At 38.9% G+C, this 21,407-nt stretch overlaps 1 protein-coding gene across 1 annotated transcript in view; it reads left to right on the top strand.

Annotated features, from left to right (window-relative positions):
* ITGA8 (integrin subunit alpha 8) overlaps positions 1 to 21,407 on the top strand; it is a 185,300-nt gene that overhangs the window by 50,924 nt on the left and 112,969 nt on the right. Inside the window, exons 11-13 of the mRNA XM_065921168.1 lie at positions 832 to 884; positions 5,961 to 6,166; positions 8,399 to 8,590. Of these exons, the coding sequence (XP_065777240.1) occupies positions 832 to 884; positions 5,961 to 6,166; positions 8,399 to 8,590 (451 nt within the window). The remainder of the gene's footprint in view (positions 1 to 831; positions 885 to 5,960; positions 6,167 to 8,398; positions 8,591 to 21,407) is intronic.

The following is a 21,407-nucleotide window of genomic DNA, read 5'->3' as shown; positions in this document are numbered from 1 at the left end:
GATCTCTGCCTTCCGTGGAGCACACTTCACAGTAGGCTATAGGCTGATTAAATTTGGAGGCGATCAGAGGCTAAATAAGCTAAGACGTGGATGGCAGATGCAGAAATGAGGAACCCGGGCTGTCAAAAACTATGGGCCAAATCTGAAAAGATTATAAATCTTGAAAGCATAAGTTGAAAAACAGAAATATAAGAGCTTGAATGTGGAAAGATTAGGTATACTGGTTACACTCACAAAAGTCTTAGAAACCTTAACAGATGATAAACTCAGTTTGAATTGTTACTGAGACATGGTTTAGCCCCAGATGAAAACCTTTTTATGCTTCAGTGGTACAAAGAGACCAAAGTAGAGAGTGTCTGTCCTATTTAACTTCTGTCAGTGTGCTCATGGGTGTCATCTTTTCTTTGGTATCACATATGTGTAAGCAAGATGGTGAGCTGCAATCATTTCCATGTGAGATTTCATATGGAAATGGAATTAGATTTATTCTATGATGTTCAAGATTGTAGAACTAGGCAGGAGGATTGAGGACTAGGTGTTATAGAAGGACCAGTTTTAGCAAAGCGTATTCTACAAGTTGTATCTGCAAATTGAATGGATTGATTGTTGAACATCTCCAGAGGTTGTCCGAGCAGATGTCTGGGGCTGTTGTGAGGAACATTATGTGTTAGGTCAGGAGTTAAACTAAATGACTCTTAAGACTCTGTCCACATCTAAGGGTCTATGAGTTTAAATGCAAAAAATGTGCTGCAGTGTGGCTAATCTTTTCAGGGAAAATTGAGAGATGACTTTTTGAACACAAAATATGTTATTTATGGTTTTCCTTTGCAGATGGCATCTTATTTTGGATATACAGTTGCAGTATCAGATGTTAACAATGATGGGTAAGCTTATAAGAACTTCCTCACTCACTGAATATTATATTCATCTTTGAAGATGTTATATTTTTTTCTTCATGAAATACATCCTTCTATATTTCCTCAACAAGATAGAGGCTCTCTTGTTTTTGTTTTTGTTTTTTTTTTTTAGTTCAAGGCAAGAGGATATAACTACTGAAGAACTCTCTATCATCCGTTTTAATGTCTTTACCACATCTGCACTTCTAAGAAAACACTATTTTACTTAGTTTTATCTTTTCATGAATTGAATAGTCCTTGGCCATTTGAAATCCATAGCCATTGAGGAATTTGCTCATCTCTCCTTTCAGCACATGATTCATTCATAAAACATTTGCACATAAATATTGTTTCTCCTGTTATTGCATACTAGTGACATCCATGCAGAAGGTAAAATAAGAATGTTATGTTTTCAGATTATGGCAGTAAATTACAATTGAACTTGGATCAAACAGCATGATAAATTATGATTGTGTTTAAGCCATTACTTCAAAGAAACTTATTATTAAGCATCTTTCTGATCCACTAAAAGCACCTGACAGATTAAACAAATGATTAAATAAGAAAACCAATAATTTGAGATGAACTGATTATCCACCAAACAAGTATTGTTGGAGCACCTACTGTATGCCAGACATAGTTCTTGGGTGCTCAGAATGTAGCGATGAATAAGGAAGAATAGGGCTCTGCTTTCATGGAGCTTACATTTTCATAAGAAGCACATCTATGAAAAATCTTAACTGTGTTCCCAGATCTGGGCTAAGCACTTTAGATACATCATTGATAGACATTATCTATGACCTCGGTATAGCTAGAAATGAACTTTATTTATTATGTGATGGCATATGATTGGAGATAAGTTTGGTAACTTTTGTATCTTTTGGAAAATATCTTTTTTAAATTTTTTCATTCAACATATATCTGTTGAGCATCCTTTAAACACCAGCACTGTTCTAGCACTTAAACCTGTGTTTAAGTCTTTACTCTGTTTTGGCTTTGATGAGAATCTGTTTATTAAATGTGCATTTTATTAGTTTCCATTATTTTTATAAATAAATTCAGACTTCTACTTTACAAAAACATAAAATCATAATTTCAGTTATTTTCACCCAAAGAACTTCAATATTGTCCTTAATGATGCTAAAAAAATCAGTTATCAATGGTTTTTAATGTCATGGCCTATAAGAAAAATCAGTTTGTTGGATTATATTAAAACTAGGCATATTAGGCTGCTGTATTTCACTGTCATTAGTTTAACTCATAAATAATTTTAGAGAGGGTCTATAATTCCTACAATTTTTTAAATTCACAAAGCCCTTTCTAGCTTTCCCAGCATTTATCAGTGATTAAAGAATGCTAAGTGAACATTATTTAGCAGAGATCCATACTAGAATTGAAATTTAATTCTTATTCTTTACCCAATTTCTAATTTTCGAAAAGTCTTTTTTTAAAAAATAACCCAAATCTTTCAAGTCCTAGACCCGAGGGAATGTTGTGCAGTGACTCAGAGTAGGATTAAGAACATCACTGAGCTAACTGATCATTCACGGTTCAGAAGTTAGGACCCAGTTCTGTGGGACTGAAGCAGACTTTCCTTTCTCCATCTGAGAGATAATTAAGTACTAGTGTACATGAGATCACCTAGTAAACTCATCATCCTGTCTATCCACTATGCAACAAAAGCAAAGTCCCTACAAATGCTCCAAAACCCACCACTGGGGAAGAAAGGCGGTGTCATTAACTAATGTGACCAAACTAATAAACTGGTGAGGAATTCCCCAGTAACTTTTTTATTTAAAGAAACACCCAGGTATCAGAAGTGGACTTCAAAAATTTAGACTAAACAGTTGCTTGCATGCTGATTGGTCATTGATAGGGTCCAGCCTGGGACTGTTTTGAAAATATTCACAAGCTGCTGAAATTAATTTCAGTTTAGTTATCTTAAGACAGCCAGAGCAGTGAAGTCTTTCTGTGTAAACTCTGTTAGGAATTTCTGGACAAACTTAACAACAAAGGGAGATAGCATTTTCCTCTTGAACTTAAGCAGATCTGTTTTTTATTTTCTTATGGCTTTTTGACCCTTTTAGTATTTATACTATTTGAGAAATTCACAGAAATACAATTTAATCCACTTGGATTGTTCTAGCCTCGGCAGATCTCAAAGGAACTAAATTTAGAGATTCTTAGCAATTGGTTAACTTGAGAGCATTTTAGAGAAAATTTATTTGAAAGGAAGCAGCTTTGAGTAACTGTGTTTTGGTGCCAGATTTAGTCCAAGTGGATTCTCTCATAGAGGAGAAATCGTTATGACATGATTAAGTAGAAAATCTAGAAACTTAAAGCATAAAGAAGCTGCAGATTAAATTGATTTCTGTAATGTAATTGATAAGCCATATTAGTTTTTGCCTGTCATAAAATAATTATATTGATTAGATATCAATTCTAATATAAAGCCCCCTAACCTGCCTTCTTTTGATAAATAACTACATTCTGAAAATCAGTCTTGGGTATTAGCATACCCTAAACTGTTGAGAAAGAAGAAGAAATGGAAAATTTTATGGGTTAAAGTTAAATCAACATATTAAATACTATTTGGCTGTAGAAAACTTAAATTCATTCTCATTGATGGGTTCCCTCATCCCCCCTCTCTCACTATATTTATGCTTTGCTCTTCAGGAAAATATTTATAATGTTTTGTCTCTAAGAACACGTGAAAGGGTGAGAACCCGCTCCTTACATTATATTATTAGAGTAGACATAATACTTTTTTAGACATAAAAAAGAGACACAAATGAATACATAGAAACTGAAAGAAAACTGTGCTCAAATATTAGACAATTCAGATAAGATGAAGTTTAGTGTATATATCCTACTTTTATATCTTAGATCTCATCAAAACCACCAACATGACCCAAGCAGAGAAGGTGGCTTTTAGTGAAAACCTCACCATAAATATTATTTCTTCATCGTTGTTCTTTTTTGAGATTATGTAATATTATATATATTATATACTTTTAGAATAGTACCCAGCTGTTATACAACTGCTTTTTCAGAAGTTCAGTGAAAAGCATCCTTACTAATAAATATTATTAAACTTTAAACTTGAATTGAGTATATTCAAAAAAAGGATTTGAAAAATAAATTTTTAAATAGCCTAATAGCATGCATGGCCTACTGCAGTAGTTTTTCAGTGGCTTTTTGGCCTGTGGGTTCATAATTAGAAATACATTTGACATTGCAACCCAGTGTACACACACAACTGAAACAAAAGGTTTCATGGGAGAATATTTACTCTTATTATGTGCAATGCATTCACTCATAGTTTTTATTCTATTTCATTTTTTTAAAGTGCTTGTCAAAACCCATTAAATTGATTTCACAATTCACTAATGAGTTGTAAATCAAGATTTTAAAACACCAGCCTAAACAATAATATATATTGTGATGGTTAAGTAGTATTATTGCTAACATAAAATAATATTGACACTAAGTGCAAAATATTCTACAAGGCACATTGAACCAATTGAATCCAAGACAGTTATTGTCTCTCAGCTTTATGAAAACACAATTATAAATTGAGAACAAATGTCTTTCTCCTTTTTGGCATTTAGAACATTTTAGAAGACATACACTTAAATATCTAGGGAACTGTATCTCTATGAAAATAAATCAATGTTGTCATAATCCTCGAAGAATCCAAAGATTGCATGGATGTGCTAATCTTTCACAATGGCAGGTCGAATAATTCTGCATTTCTAGAACTCCTCCCCAGTGTTGACAGTGGGAAACAGTGAGGCTATGTGTCAGTCCCGTCATGTTTATATCCTCAGGGACCAATTGTACTGCTTTGTTCCTTCTTTGAAGAATGGGAAAATGGTCCCCATCAGTCTCTGCACTAGAGAACCAGTGGATTTATGTGTCTTTGAACTACAAGGCAGCAGCACACACAGTTAGGTATTTAACAAGTACCTCTTTATCCTGGCAATAATAATAACAGAAATACAAAAAATAACAAATAGCTCTTCATCCTGGCAATAATAATAACAGAAATGTTAAAAATAAATAAATAAGTAAGAAAATAAAGATTTTCCTCCAAGGAAAATCCCGAGGCTTGGAATAGCCCCAATCCCTACCTCCCTCTTGGCCCAGACTATGGAAGCAGAGTGAGAAAAGGCATTTGGAATATTTTTAAGAAAATATTTTACCTAGTGGCTCAGTTGGTAAAGAATCCACGTGCAGTGCAGGAGATGCAGGTTCAATCCCTGGAAAAGGAAGATGGCAGCCCACTGGGCAGATCCCCTGGAAAAGAAAAACGGCAACCCCCTCCACTATTCTCGCCTGGGAAATCCCGAGGACGGAGAAGCCTGCCAGGCTATACTCCAGGGGGTCACAAGAGTCAGACACGACTGAGTGACTACAACACCACCACCTCCAGCAATCAACTGCTATTTTTTCCTTGGAATGCTATCAACCTGAAAAATTATCTACTAGTTTTCTGTGATAATATCTACTTTCACAAAGAAAAAAACCTAAATTTGCATTTGGGAGGAAAATTTTGTTTTCTGCCTTTCCAGCCAGTATGAGAACCTTCTCTGGCCTCTGTTTTATTTAAATGGAGGTGCCAAAAGAAAAGAGGAGGACAGCCTTTATTTTATACCTTACCACTGCAAGAAAACTTCATAATATAAATGCATAATTAAATAAATTGTGGACAAATTCTCATCCAGGTTTTCAAAAACCTAGTTAGGTCTTTCTGATATGTTTTACTTGTCTAAGTACTTTTCCTGGAAATAGGCTAAAAAGCTGAAAAGAGTGAAATATCTGTGGTTTTCTTAAAGTAGTCATTTTTAACATAGTTTGAAAGATTCAATGTGATAATTCAGCAACTCTTATTTTCTTACGGCATTCTATTCTGAAGACATAACAGAGCGATGAAAGAAATATGACTGTAAAATGTCTCCTGGAAAAGGAAATAAACCAGTGGCAAAGTACTCGTCTCGTTGATTAGAAGTCTACCCAAAAGCAGCTCATGTCTGTGCTGTTCTCTCTCTCTGTTCTCTGCAGGATGGATGACATCCTGATTGGAGCACCTCTCTTTATGGAACGTGAATTTGAGAGCAGCCCCAGAGAAGTAGGGCAAGTTTATCTGTATCTGCAAGAGAGTGCTCTTGTCTTCAGAGACCCACAGGTGCTTGCAGGCACTGAGGTTTTCGGGAGATTCGGCAGTGCTGTGGCACATTTAGGAGACCTGAACCAAGATGGATACAATGGTAATGCACACCACTGCCTGGAAATTACATATGTGCCATAATACCGTGTTACTGTTACATGAAGTAAGCAGCAGATTTCACAGTGCTGTATGTGAAACAGTTCTTAAGATTGGTCTTTAATAAATTATCTAAAATTTCAAGATAATTTAAGCTTTATTTAGTTTGGGCTATTATAGATGTTGGGGCTTCCCAGATGGCGCAGTGGTAAAGAATCCACCTGCCAATGCAGGAAACACAAGAGATGTGGGTTTGATCCTTGGGTCAGGAAGATCCTCTGGTGGGGGAAATGGCAAGCCAATCCAGTATTCTTGCCTGGAAAATTCCATGGATAGAGGATCCTGGCCCAGGGATCAAACACAGAATGCCTTCTAAGTACCCTCTTCTCAGTAAAACATGGCAGCTCACACAAAATTTTGCATACATTTTCAGGACCTTTAAATTAAGGACCAAGGTATAATGGGTTTCTTGACATTCAAGGGAGTAACAGGATTTTGCTCCAACAAAAGAGCTTAGGGAGTATTCTCATCAAATCAAAGTATTAATACCTTTGGCACGTGGTCATGTACTTTTATGATTTCTTTGAAAAAACATGTCTCAGCAATGTATGGTAACTTTTAAAATACCATAAAATATAAAGGCATATTAAAAGCTCATGGTTCCAGAGAAATTTTTTTTAAAAAGACAAGTTCATCTTCAACTGATTTGTTGCTTTCAAAAACTGCCCTATTCCTGAACACCACATGAAATAAATAATGCTAAATTATTGGTGGAATCATCTTTTTCATTATCTTCTCTTCTTTTTGTCTTTTCTCTCAAACCTTTAATGATACTTTTAAGAGGTAAGAGAGACATTTGTAATGACCTAAACGGGGTTCTGCCTCTCTGAGCCTTGGCATCTTTAAAATGATGCCAAAATGAGATGAAACCAGGGGACAGATGTCAACTCATGGGCTCAGAGGATATGAGAAAGTACCCCTTTCCATCTACCACGTGAGAATATATTTATTTTCGGCAACAGGCTGAGTTTTTTGAGAGTTTATCCTTACCTGTTAAGTGAAAGTAGATTTATGATCCTTGTTATATAGTAAAAAATCAATTTACAATTTATTTAGTCTTATCAGACTTACTTAGGAACAAAGATAAATGGACGAATGACAAAATGAGGACACACAGTCATGTCCGTGGCATAGCATTTTTATGTTATCGTGTTATTGGTACTCTTTTTCACGTAAACTTCAGGAGTTAGGTGCATTGTTTAGAACAATCCTGTTGAATTCACAGAAGGTCATTTTCATTTAGTGCTAAGTTTATGTGGGAGACAGTCGATAGGACTCTTTCCCAGTTTCTCAGAGGCCTTGACTATGAAATGAATCTTGCCTATATCATGGGATGATGTCATCATTCAAGAATATAATCTTTGTGAAAGAAGATGTTTCTTTCTTTTAACAAGAAACTCTAAGTACCCTGCAAAGGTGCCTCAACTGGTCTGTGCAGCCCAGTGCTCTGACCCAGCTCTTCCCCACACCCCACTAAGTTTCCACGTTGACCTCCCTCTGGCTGGTCTTCAGGTGGGCCAAGCTCTTTGCATCCCTGGGCCTACGCACAGTCTTCCCTTCTTCTTGGACTGCTTTTCCTTCTGATTCCACAGTCAGTTTCATCTTGTCCCCAGATTTCAGTTTCTAGGTCAACCTTACAGACACTTGTCTGAACACTTCATCTAAAATAAGAATCCAGTCACTCTCCATCACATCAGTATTTTTAAGATCCTCTGCAGAGCATTTGTCACTTTTCCATCTTTCCTTGATTCTGTGTGTGTGTGTGTGTGTGTGTGTGTGTGTGTGTGTGTTTTCAACCAGCTGCACAGCAAACGGGATCTTGGTTTCCCAAACAGGGATCGAACCCGTGCCCTGTACATTGGAAGCATAGAGTTGTAACCACTAGACGCCCAGGGAAGTCCCCCATGATTATTTCTCTGTTCAAATTGTCTATTCCCCACACTGGAGTGTAAACTTTTGAAAATCAGTGTCTGGTTCACCATTGAATCCACTGTACCTGACACATAGTAGGCACCTGGTAAATATTTTTTAGATGGATGAAAGGCAACAATAATTTCCTCTTGCTGTAGTCCTTCACATCTTTCTGGAAAACTGAAGAAGCCCTTTGGATTGTTGCTTTCTGTACTGAATTCTCTAACATTCTTCCTAATGAGAAATACTGTGTCTCTGTCTGCAGACATTGCCGTTGGTGCACCTTTTGCAGGCCGGGATCAAAGAGGCAAAGTGCTCGTTTACAACGGGAACAAGAATGGCTTACACACCAAGCCTTCCCAGATTCTGCAGGGAGCGTGGGCCTCCCAGGCCGTCCCTTCTGGATTCGGCTTTACTTTAAGAGGAGATTCAGACATAGACAAGAATGATTACCCTGGTAAGTTTTTCTTTCTTTTCACATGACAAAGTCTGCTTCCTAGAGAGGGTCATTCTCTGGACCATGCAGCGTGTTTAAGCAGCTCTCTAGTGCAGCCTAAGCTTGCCCATGGCACAGGTTCTTTGGGTACCATTCTAGAGCAACTTTCTGGAGAGTCTGAAGACAGACAAAACAAACACTCCTTTTCCTGTCAAGAGATGATGTTAAAAAAGCAAGATGGCTTTAAAAGAACTGCCTTGGACATAAAACTTATCAAATTGTAGCAAAAATTTTTATTTGAAACCCCCACAGTAATCTGGTCTGCATCCACTAAGGCAGCTTATGTCAGAAACCTTTTTAGAGTGATTTATTTTAACCCTATAATTCCCTGTTGAGTTCATAGTTCCTATGAATTGACTTATGAACCTCAACATTTCTGTCCTAAAACTCATGGTTTGGGAGCGTAAATATTTTCCACCTATGTTTGGGGGTTGTCCAAAGATAAGCTGTTTTAAAGCAAAGCAAAAGGAACTGGTTCTTAATACAGATCGTAAACAATTTTTGATTGCCTAATTCATTGTCAGGATTCATCAGAAATCCTTATAGCACAGCAAGATAATTCATGTTTTATGCATGCTGTTAGAAAGTATGAATTTGTCTTAAAGGATTGTTTCAGTAATCAGGGTTATTAGTAGAGAACATTAGACTTCTTGGTTTTGTGGTTCAGTTTCCCCTTTTATATTGGTTATATTAAGATGGTTTCATTAATAGTTCACTGACAGTTTTGACCATTTATTGAGACCTTGTCTCTTTCCATCACTTCTATCCTCATTGAGTATTTTCCATGTAGAGCTTTTTTCTGGTTTGGGGCAGCATTCCAAGAAACTGGTTGCTGAAATATACATCACTAATTTTAATCCTTCAACTTTCTTCTCCCCTATGGATTGGGCAGAAAGGATACTACAACAAATTCTTATAAATTTGCCAGAGATGTTTCATGGCACTAACATAAACATTGTAGTGGGCTCATAGCAGATGTAGAATTATATTGTATATGAATGTGTTCTAGCTGAGGCAATTTCAAGAGCATCTAGTGAAATTTATTTTCTTAGGTTTTACTATACTAGTCAAATCAATGATGGTTAGATTTTCTTTGGGGGAGGGGAGTCTCATATATATTTTATTTTAAATAATCCCCAAATTAGATTCCCTATGTGATTTCTTCCCAAACTATGTCATCTCTTAATTACATCTTTTTTCATCCCTCCTTAACAATCAGCAAATTGTCATTTGAGGCCATTCACTGGTCAGTAATTTTGTCCACTGAGGCTGATTCACTTTATAGTGATTAATGCTATTAATGCAGTGTATTCATCTGTCTATAAGTTAATATCCTGTCCTAAGACAGGACCATTGATGCTGCTTAGGTGAATTCTTAGCCTCAAGATAGTCTTGAGGGTTTCAGAGTTCAGTGGTACTTCTCAGTTAGTAGACCCGAGTTCTGGTCCCAGTTCTCTCTCTCAGCTATAGATGGCTTGCTTATGCTTCATGATCTTATAACATTTTCCTTCATCCTCATCCTCTTGCAAACATCCTCTCACAAAATGAATGCCATTCAAAAGAAGCCTTTTTGTCTTGACATCAAGTCCCCAGGGACCTAGGGAGAGGAAGCCTGCCTTATGGGCAGGGACTAGATCCTATTAGCTAGTGCAGCAGATGTGAAATTTGCAGGCATAATTCAGGAATCAGACATGGAACTTTCCTCATTTTTCTATAAGAAATGCCCTTTAACCTTCAAGCCTCCACTCCCACTATGGTATTGGAAAACCTCAATCTTGCAGTCACGTCTAGATTCAGACTTAATATCACTTGGGTAAATATGTGTTTGGATTCAAGACTCTCTCTTTCCTCCCTCTGCAGCAACTCTGCCAAGGAATGGAACAGCAAAGGTGGGGAGCCTTTTGTCCAGGAGTGGAGAAAGGGGTCCCTGGACCAAGGACATAACCTGTAGTTGTTGGCCTCTGGCTGAAGAATGGCTCAGTCTCTCAGTGTTTGACATGTTGCTCAAACTTCGGTGATTAATCCAGTGGCTTACATAGCGGCCACTGCTCAAAAGTTCCATGTGTCCTGGTTCCTCCTTGTCCTATTTTGGCCTCTTCTGGTTCCCCCTCAGCAGGTGCTTCTGTGCCACCATTGGGACTCATAGGTCAGGGTCTTTAGGTTTCAGAGATTGCCTTTAAGCTTATTCTTCCTTTGGCCACTGGTAATTTTCCACCCAAGCACTTGTTATTCCAGTATCTAAGTGGGCTGCAATCTTCTTGGGTTTTGCTTGAGAAGTATTGTAGCAAAAACCCTCTTTTCAAAAAGTTATTGGGTGGCATGCTTTTTAGACTCTCTAGTTCATTTTGCAAACTCTGTGTTCTCCTTCTCCATGATCTGTCTTGTGATTTTTCAAACCAGTCAGTCTTTTCAGGAAATTATAAAGAAATGCAGTTTTGTTTCCCTCTGGGGTCTTGCTCCTTCAAATCAAAAGAAATCTGTCTTCAGATCATTGTCCCTTCTATGAGCTTCAAAATCCATTTGACAAATTGAATTTCTTCTCCTAGGGCGTATCTACTTATACCTGCTAAGCAGTTCTCAATGCTGGCTACACATTAGGATCCTCTGGGGAAATTTTAAAAATCCTTATACTCAGGTCACCCTGCAGAGCGGTTAATTCAGAGTCTCCGGGGAGTGGAACTCAGACCACGGTCATGTGTTTAAGTGACCTGGGTCTTTCAAGTGTCCAACCAGGCAGGGAACTAATGATCTTAAGCCAGATTTCCCCCACTTGAATGAACATCTGGATCACCTGGGCGTCTTGTTCAACTGCAGATCCTGATTCAGTAGGTCAAGAGGGTGGGAGAGACTCTTCATTTTCAGCACGTTCCCTGGTGACACCATCACTGCTGGTCTTCACACCACATCCTGAGTAGCAGATTCTCAAAGAGTGTGATGCCAGTTACCTGTTGTGCCTGTTACATGCGTGCATGCTGTTGTCTTCATTGTGCCCAACTCTTTGTGACCCCCTGGGCCACAGCTTGCCGGGTTCCTCTATCCATGGGATTCTGCAGCTGAATGCATTGCACCCATTCAGATGTTTTGACTTCCTGGGTCTGGAATGGGGTTCAGGGATTTATGCTTTTACCCAGGACTGTACTTTGAGAAACGCTGCTCAGGAGTGCCTGTTTCCCATGCTCACAACAGAGAGATGTGAACCCTAACCCTAACCTATTAGCTGAGCTCCAGCATTTTATTTACTCTTCACTCAGCCATCAAACCAACCTGAGGCTCTTTTCTGTGGATTGCCTCTGGGTGGTGATGCCAAGGCACACCTATGCAGTCGCCTCATCTGAGGACGTTAAGGACACCCCCACTGAAACTATTTCTTGCACTGCTCAACGTTTCCTGGAAGTTATCTGTGCATTTAAAACAATGCCTCACTACTTTTCATTTAAAATATATTGTCACATTTGTTAGGAACTGACCCTCTTAACCTGGCTTAAGCCATAAAAGGAGCTGTTTATATTAAGGCTACAGAAATAACTCAAGGGAACCTAAGGACAAGGATTCTGCCCCAACGTTGGAAGGGACTGACTGGGATCCACGCCTGTCAGGACTTTCTTTCTCTGGTCTCTCTCTGTGTGCATCTGTTCTGCTCTCCAGCATACTGTATTTCTGTGAGCACCAAGTGCTGTTTTGGTGCCAGAATTTGCACGTTGCAGTTGTGCTCACCCAAAGAGACTGTCTGTAATTTGCCTCAGTCCCAAGCCCTGGGGAAAGAAATCTCATAGGCTCTGAGGCAAATGGTGACGTTTTCCAAAGGAAGTCAGAGTTGACTTGGGGATTGTGCAAGCATCAAAATAGATAACAATTATGACTCCCCTATAAAGTAAAACAGAATACCCCCAAGATATCAGTGCTGTGTCAAGAAATGATGAAAGTACTTTAAAAGAAAAAAAATTATTTTTAAACTGCTCATCAAAATTTTTGTTTTTGTCCCTTTAGTTCAAGGTCTAAAAGGAAAATAAGTGAGAAATTCTGTCATTCATTTAGAAAATATGTAGTAGTGTTTATTACCGGCTAGACACTGTGCTCTGTGGATTTGGGGGAGGGGTACTGTGCAAGGAAGACAGACAGTTAATTATAACTAAGTGGTAGCTTAGCTGGTAATGAATCCACCTGCAATGCAGGAGACCCCAGTTTGATTCCTGGGTCAGGAAGATCCACTGGAGAGGGGATAGGTTACCCACTCCAGTATTCTTGGGCTTCCCTTGTGGCTCAGCTGGTAAAGAATCCGCCTTCAATGTGGGAGACTTAGGTTCAATCCCTGGGTTGGGAAGATCCCCTGGAGAAGGAAAAGGCTACCCACTCCAGTATTCTGGCCTGGAGAATTTCATGGAGCTGTACAATCCATGGAGTTACAAAAGACTCAGACATGACGAGCTACTTTCACTCACTCACTCACTCACTCGCATGGCTGTTTCATCCCCCAGACTGATTAAAAATCAGATCTCTTAGTACCTTGAAATAATCAAAAGCATAGACATGCAAAGGTGGTTTCATTGACACCTGTCTGCAGGTTATAGATATTCTGTGTTTGGGCAGGACCAGACACTTAGTCTTCTTGTCTTGGGGAAAAAAAGAATGCTGGCAAAAATCAGGCATGGGCCAGTTATGTTGCTAGCATTACTACAATTACAGCCAGTGTTACTCCTGATATTTAAGAGCCCAAACTATGCCAGCCACTGCATAGATAAATATAGTTCATATATTAAGATAAATATAGTTCATATTCCTTGGAATATTATTTCTGAATCTCTCTCCTCTGTATACCTGAGCTCAGTCTCTGGGTTGGGAAGATCCCCTGGAGAAGGGAACAGTTACCCACTCCAGTATTCTTGTCTGGAAAATCCCATGAACAGAGGAGCCTGGCAGGCTACAGTCCATGGGGTTGCAAAGAGTCAAACATGACTGAGTGACTTTCACTTTCACTTTCCCGCTTATATGTGTATATACATATGTGTGTGTGTATGTGTGTACACACATATAGCAGGAGAGTACATGGAGTAAAGTTGGATGACACTACTTCTTTTGGGGAAACATCAAGCCAATATCAATACAACAATGTTAAAATTGGCAAAATGGCTATGAAGGGGAAGAGAAATCAGACTGTCTGGGTTCAGATTCCCATGTGTCACTGATACACTGTGTGATAATGGACAAGTTAATTGATTTCTCTGAGCTTCCATTTCATGGAAGTGCGCAGTCACTTGGTTGAGTCTGACTCTTTGTGACCCCATGGACTATAGTAGCCCACCAGGCTCCTCTGTCCCTGGTATTTTCCAGGCAAGAATACTGGAGTGGGTTGCCATTTCCTTCTCCAGGGGATCTTCCTGATGAAGGGATAGAACCCGCTTCTCCTGAATTGCAGGCAGATTCTTTACCACCTTGCCACCTGGGAAGCCTCCTTATCTGGTATTATGGGGCCAATAATACCGATTTCACTGGGCTGTGTGTGCTATCACTTTCTAGGATGGGAGAGGAATTTTACAACATGTTGTAAAATGGCTTAGAGTAGGAACGATGACTCGTCTGACTAACATAAACAGAGTCAAAGCTACTGTACTTCCAGATATGTTGGACCACATAAGATGCTGAAAAACTCCATTCTAGGATTCTAGAGATGGACAGTATAGGTTTAAAACCTGATTCTGCTATCTTCTAGCTATGTAAGAAAAAGACAATTCCTTAACCTCTCTGGACTTGAATTTCCTTATCTGTAAACTCAAATAGTAGTATGTTGGTATAAGGATGAAATGAGATCATCTACGGCAAATAGATGGGGAAACAGTGGAAACAGTGGCTGACTTTATTTTGGGGGGCTCCAAAATCACTGCAGATGGTAATTGCAACCATGAAATTAAAAGACGCTTACTCCTTGGAAGGAAAATTATGACCAACCTAGACAGCATATTAAAAACAGAGACATTACTTTGCCAACAAAAATCTGTCTAGTCAAGGCTATGGTTTTTCCAGTAGTCATGTAGGGATGTGATAGTTGGACTATAAAGAAAGCTGAGCACTGAAGAATTGATGCTTTTGAACTGTGGTGCTGGAGAAGACTCTTGAGAGTCCCTTAGACTGCAAGGAGATCCAGGCAGTTCATCCTAAAGGAGATCAGTCCTGGGTTTTCATTGGAAGGACTGATGCTGAAGCTGAAATTCCATACTTTACCCACCTGATGCGAAGGGCTGACTCATTTGAAAAGACCCTGATGCTGGGAAAGATTGAGGGCAGGAGAAGGGGATGACACAGGATGAGATGGTTGGATGGCATCACCGACTCAATGGATATGAGTTTGGGTAAACTCCGGGAGTTGGTGATGGATAGAGAGGGCTGGCATGCTGCAGTCCATGGGGTTGCAGAGTCTGACACGACTGAGCGACTGAGCTGAACTGATGTAATATTAAATGAAGTTTAAATTACTCTGAGATTATATAGAGCACAGTTTAATAAACAGTAGCTTTCAATCATGTCTTTGAAACAAGACAATATTTTGGGTATATTCTTTTTCTTTTTTTTTAATTAATTTTTACTGGAATATAGTTGCTTTACAATGTTATGTTAGTTTCTGCTCTACAGCAAAGTGAATCAGTCACACGTGTACATACATCCCCCCTTTTTTGGATTTCCTTCCTGTTTAGGCCACCACAGAGCACTGAGTAGAGTTCCCTGTGCCATGCAGTAGCTGCTCGTTAGTAATCTGTTTTATATGTGTTAATAGTGTCAGTAGTGGATAAATGTCAGTCCCAATTTCCCAATTTATCCCACACTCCCCTGGAGGTAGTCTTTTTCTTACACACATTAGCTGATGTTGTTTTCTTTTGCTTATTCAATGTCCATGGTCCCCAGTCTTAACTTGCACTACTTCGTTTGCTTCCCATGCCCCGACCAACAGGAATATGAGAACAAGAACATAGTTATTGGGACTCTGCCAAGTTGAGAACCATATATCAAATTCCTGTTATGCCAGTGTTATATGGCAGACTGGATGGGAGGGGAGTTTGTGGGGGAATGGATACATATATATGTATGGCTGAGTCACTCTGCTGTCCACCTAAACTGTTACAGCATTGTTAATTGGCCGTGTGCATGTGTGCTAAGTTGCTGCTGTTGTGTCTAACTCTGTGCAACCCTATGGACTGTAGCCTGCCAGGCTCCTCTGTCCATGGAATTCTCCAGACAAGAATACTGGGGTGGGTTGCCATGCCCTTTTCCAGGGGATCTTCCCAGCATAGGGATCGAATCCACCTCTCTTATATATCCAGCATTGGGAATATCAATTGGGGTTGAACGGGGGTGATGATAGTGGCAATTAAAAGGAAAGAAGTGAGGAAATCATATAAATAGAAAATGGGCAAGACTTGGTAAAGGCTGGCTCTGATGGAACATAGAGGAGGTGAGGGTGAATAAGCAGTGACGTTAAAGATGACTCTAGGGACTTCCCTGCTGGTCCAGTGGCTAAGAATGTGCTCCCAAAGCAGGCGTCCTGGTTTCAATCCCTGGTTGGGGAACTAGATCCCACATGCAGCTGCTGAGTTCACATGCTGCAACTAAAGATCCCACATGACACAAGTAAGACCCAGCACAGCCAAATAAATAAAGAAATATATTTTTAAAAAGACGACTGTGGAATTTTGATCCAGTGTATCTGGGAAAAGTAGAGTGTAATAAACCAGCCTGGGGAGATTCAGCTATAGAGACATAGAAGTTCTACTCTAGAAATATTTGGAATAATCTTCCTAACATCTTGCTTAACCACACAGTATTTTTTTAGATGTCTTCCAATAAATATTGTCATCACATACATACGTAAATAGTAGTCCTAAGTGCTTTCATTTCTGGCACCTGAATTCTTTTTTTGGAAAAGAAAATGCAAATATATTCAGGTATCTATGTTGGTGATTTTTGGAAAACTTGAGTTGACCAGAGGAGTATCTTGTATACATTATTTGAGTGATAGCATTTCAGAGAAGAAATAGCTGTGGTAGTGAAGAATCTCTAAAATTCAGTGATCTGGTCTAATCCCATTAAACTTGATTGTATAACAAGGCCATCTAGTAGATGCATAGTCCGGACGCTGTAGGGTGGAAAAGGTTTGTTGAGAAATAGAAATCTTACCAGCAATAAAAACTGAAGGTAAATGTGGGCTGAGTGCCAAGACTATCATTGTCTTGCTCTGGCCCATAATACACATGATTATATCATGGAGCCATCTCAGACAATTATACCAAATGACATAAAATGACCTATCATATTTCATATTTTAATGAATGCTGTGTGTGTGTGTATATGTGCACGCATGTGTATGTGAATGTGAGCAAACACCCAAGCAAAAACTTACATGCAAGAAGAAATGAAAGGGTGGCTTTAACCAAAGGGAATAATGAATTTTAATCAAACCCTGAGCTCCTTGAAATTGATTTGTAGTTTGAACTAAATTCAAATCTTACAAAGTTTATTTTTACTTCTCAAAGTGCTACTCAAGGTTTTATGAAAAGCAAAACATTGTGTTCTTCTTGAGCAAGATTTTCATAATTTCATTATAAATATATTAGACATTAGAATATTATGTTTCTTGTAAAATATCTTATGAATTTAGATTAAATTGAATTAATTAAATAAAGTGAAAGTTCTTGGATTTCAATCCAGCAGTGTCATAAAGTAGATGTAAAAATGAATAGACAGATGAAAGTCTTGAGTTATAGAACGAAGACTTTAGTAATTTGGTGCCTCTGGGTCTTACTCTCCACACCAGAAAGTGATGTGGAACTGTGGAATGCTTATCCAAGGGTCTTTTTAAACTCTAAAATCTGATTCTGTAATCCAAGGGCTAGACTTACTGACTTCCAGATTTCTCTGTAATATTGAGTAGATTATTAAGGACCCATCTTTGAAAAAAAAATCATTTAATAAAATCATACAAGATTTTTCCTTAACTTTTTCTTGAAAATAATTTAGACTGGCAGACAAGTTGAAAAAATAGTACAGAGAGTCCTTCACCCAGCCTCCCTTAATATTAGCATCTTGTATGACTATCAAGATGTGATCATCTAGAGCCAAACATCAAGGAGCCTTTTGGGTTACAGTCCATGGGGTCACAAAGAATTGGACACAACTGAAGTGACTTAGGACACACATAACTATAGTTGACATTTTTGAAAAGTATGACTAGACATTTTGAAGAATGTCCTTGAATTTAAGTTTGCTTGATGTTTGCTCATGATTAGATTGAGGTTCTGTATTTTTAGCAAATGTGCGTGTGCATGTGCATGTGTGTGTCTGTGTGTGTGCATGCTCAGTTATGTCCTACTCTTTGCAACCCCGTGGACTGTAGCCTGCCAGGTGCCTCTGTCCATGGAATTTTCTGTAAGAATACTGGAGTGGGCTGCTATTTCCTCCTCCAGGGGATCTTCCTGACCTAGAGATAGAACCCATGTCTCTTGCATTTCCTGCATTGGCAGGCGGATTCTTCACCACTGAACCACCTGGGAAGCCCATTTTTGGCAAGAATACCACAAAAATGCAATGCCCTTCCCAGTGTATCCCAGCAGAAGGCACATGATGTCTGTTGCCCTTTTGCACTCTGATCACTAGTTTGCAGTGATGTCTATCAACCAGGTTTCCCAGTGTAAAGTTAACTATTTTTCCCTTTGCATAATATACTTTTGGAGAAATACCATGAGACTATGCAAATATTCTATTTCTCCTCATACATTTGCCTGCTAATCTTAGCATCCATTGTTGATGCTTGCCTACAACCATTACTATTATTGCATTGTGACTTTCTGTTTCCATCATACCTTCTACACTTATTAATTGAAATTCTAATATAATAATAAGACATCTCTTCTTTTATGTATTTATTCAATTTTTTAAAATATCTGTGTTAACTTGTATATATTTTATTTCATGGGCCATAATCCATTACTATATTTATTTTTGTTGCTTGAATTGTCCTATATTTGGCCATTGGTAATTCCGTCCAGTTGGTTCCTGTGTTTTTCACCATTCGCCATTCTTTTATGAGCATCTTCCTTACTTTCTAACATAAGATACTGCAAGCTCATTTTAATTTGCCCTGGAATCAACCATTCTTCAAAGAGCTCTAGTTCTTTTTATTGAAAAATGGTATCTAGAAACCAAGGTCTGGATACTAGGTGTTCTTATGACTTAGGTTGTCAGGATAAGACTTGTAATGCACTGAATTCTATAGATTGCCGTATTCCCATACATTATACTAAATTTCAGACCATGAATATTAACTTGAAATCAACAACTTACATTTTTATTTTTCAGCCTGTATCTTGTAAGTTAGCATTTTTGCATTTGTCAACAACAGGTTATTTTGGCAATGTTAATATCATTCAGTTAATGTTGAGAATAGCTACTAGTTTTCTTCATTTTAAATATGATAATAGAATATTTTCTGATTATATGGTGGCTCAGAGGTAAAGAATCCATTTGCTAATACAGAGACACAAAAGCCACAGGTTTTTTCATATTGCTTTTTAATATGTTCTGTAATTCTTTTGATAGTCAGGCATGATGTACTTGGTAAAAGGAACTGCTGTAAATAGACCTATAGTAATATGGCAGTAGGTGTTGGCTGGGAGTTGGGGCAGGTGGATATTTTATGGTGTATGATTAGATCTCGGTCTTTTTTCCTGTATCATTTTTTACTAAAGTTTTTCAAAATAATTTGTATATGTTATAATACTTTATGATTATTTTTTATTGGGGTATAATTATTTTAAAATGCTGTGCTAGTTTCTGCTGCCCAATGAAGTGAACCAGCTATATGTATATATACTTACATCTCATCCTTCTTGGACTTCCTCCCACCCACCCCTCATCCAGCCCCTCTAGGTCAGCACAGAGTGCTGAGCTGAGCTCCCTGCACTATACGGCAGATTCCCACGAGCTGTCTGAGCTCTCAGTCTTTTAGTGAGCCTGTTCTTCTGGACTATGAGCTTCACACATGCTTCTGAGTTGGGACAGGATGGCTAGAGTGGGCTGAGGTTGGGTATTTTTCCTTCTTCCAGGTTAGACTCTAATAACAACCCAGTTATCTCTGGTTGACTAGCTTCTCCTGAGGGCAGACCTTGTTAGGGAGAACAGAGTGCTCTGGTATATTTCTGATTGGTTTCTTCTCTCCTCTGGGCCGCCAGAGGCAGGAGAAAACTGTTTTCTGATGTTCACTGTGGAGATCCCAGAGGAAAAAACTCACAAACATGGCCCTGCCCCCACCCCCGAGTGACTGGATCTCTGGAGGGTTTAATTCTCAGCGTGGTCCCCACTGAGCTGCGTGCACTTCACCGATGCAGTCTGGGTTTCTGTGCCCCCTGCTCTGGTTCCCGTGGAGGCTGCTGCTCTGAGGAGTTGGGTTTCTCATCATTTGCCTGAGAGTCTGTCCAACGTGGGGGCAGCACTGTGCCCTGTGACCTCACTGCTCTTATGGATCTAAGGAGAGTTGTTGATTTTTCAGTTTGTTCAGCATTTTACTTGCTTGGATGAAACGGCGACTTCCAGACTTTTTACATGCTAGACCAGAAACCAGAAGTCGGAGAGTTTAAATCCCAACTAACTACTTTCCAAGCTTTCAACTGTAGGAGCTGGCTTCTTTCTGAAACCCAAGGCACCATTAATAAGCAGGATATCATGTATCCTTGATCTTTGTTGTTAGTGTTTAGTTAATAAAAACTCTGTGGCCAGCCATGGCTCCTTATTTTTTTTTTTAGAGGGGTGGGGTGAGTGGGAGGAAGTTCTTCTGTACTCAGAATCTCTCCTTATTTCTGACCTCCCAGTGTGTGTTCTTCATATAAGTCATTTTAAAATTTATGAATATACGATTTAAAAACTGTACTTTAGTGTCATTCACTGAAGCATCCCTTCTATCTTTGCACGCCCTGGACATCTTCCCGGGAGCTCACGTCCCACTTAGGAACCCAGTTCAAATGTCACTTCCTCGGAAACCCTCTCCTGACCCTCGTCCTTCCTCTAAAACACTTCTCTCAGATTGAAATGACACATTTTTGTGGTCTTTTGATAAATGCCTCTTTTGCCCCTTGAGACTGGACACTTTATTAGTTGAGGGCAAGCCGTGGACTTAATTTTTCTCGTTATGGATGCCTAGTGCCCCGAGCAGTGGCTGGCACTGGAGGCAGCTAGTAAATGTTTGTTGAGTGAATGAATGAATAAGTGAATGAATAAACCCATTTCCTCACAGCCACATACGTTGGCATATAAACTCTTCCCTCATCTCTTTACCTGGCAACTATCTTACAACTCTGAGTCCAGTGAGCTGTCTTATTCTTGTGTAACATAAGAATAGACACGGATAGAAAGACAATTACCATATGATATCACTTACATGTGGAATCTGAAATATGACACAAATGAAGCTATCTATGAAACAGAAACAGACTCAAAGAGATAGAGAACAGAGTTGTGGTTGCCAAGGGGGAGAGGGATGGGTAAGGTATGGATTGGGAGTTTGGGATTAGCAGTTGCAAGCTATTATATACAGGATGGGTAAACAATAAGGGGTTTAGTGTACAACAAAGGGAATGACATTCAGTATCCTGTGATTAAACCATAATAGGAAAGAATATGAAAAAAGAATGTTTATATCTGTATAACTAAATCTCTTCGTTGGGCTTCCCAGGTGGCTCAGTGATAAAGAATCCACCTGCCAATTCAGGAGACATGGGTTCAGTCCCTTAGTTGGGAAGTT

Source organism: Muntiacus reevesi, chromosome 2 (assembly GCF_963930625.1).
Source record: "Muntiacus reevesi chromosome 2, mMunRee1.1, whole genome shotgun sequence".
NCBI classification, from domain to species: Eukaryota; Metazoa; Chordata; class Mammalia; order Artiodactyla; family Cervidae; genus Muntiacus; species Muntiacus reevesi.
Note: the sequence above shows the minus strand (reverse complement) of the source record. Positions and strands in the feature narration are given on the sequence as shown.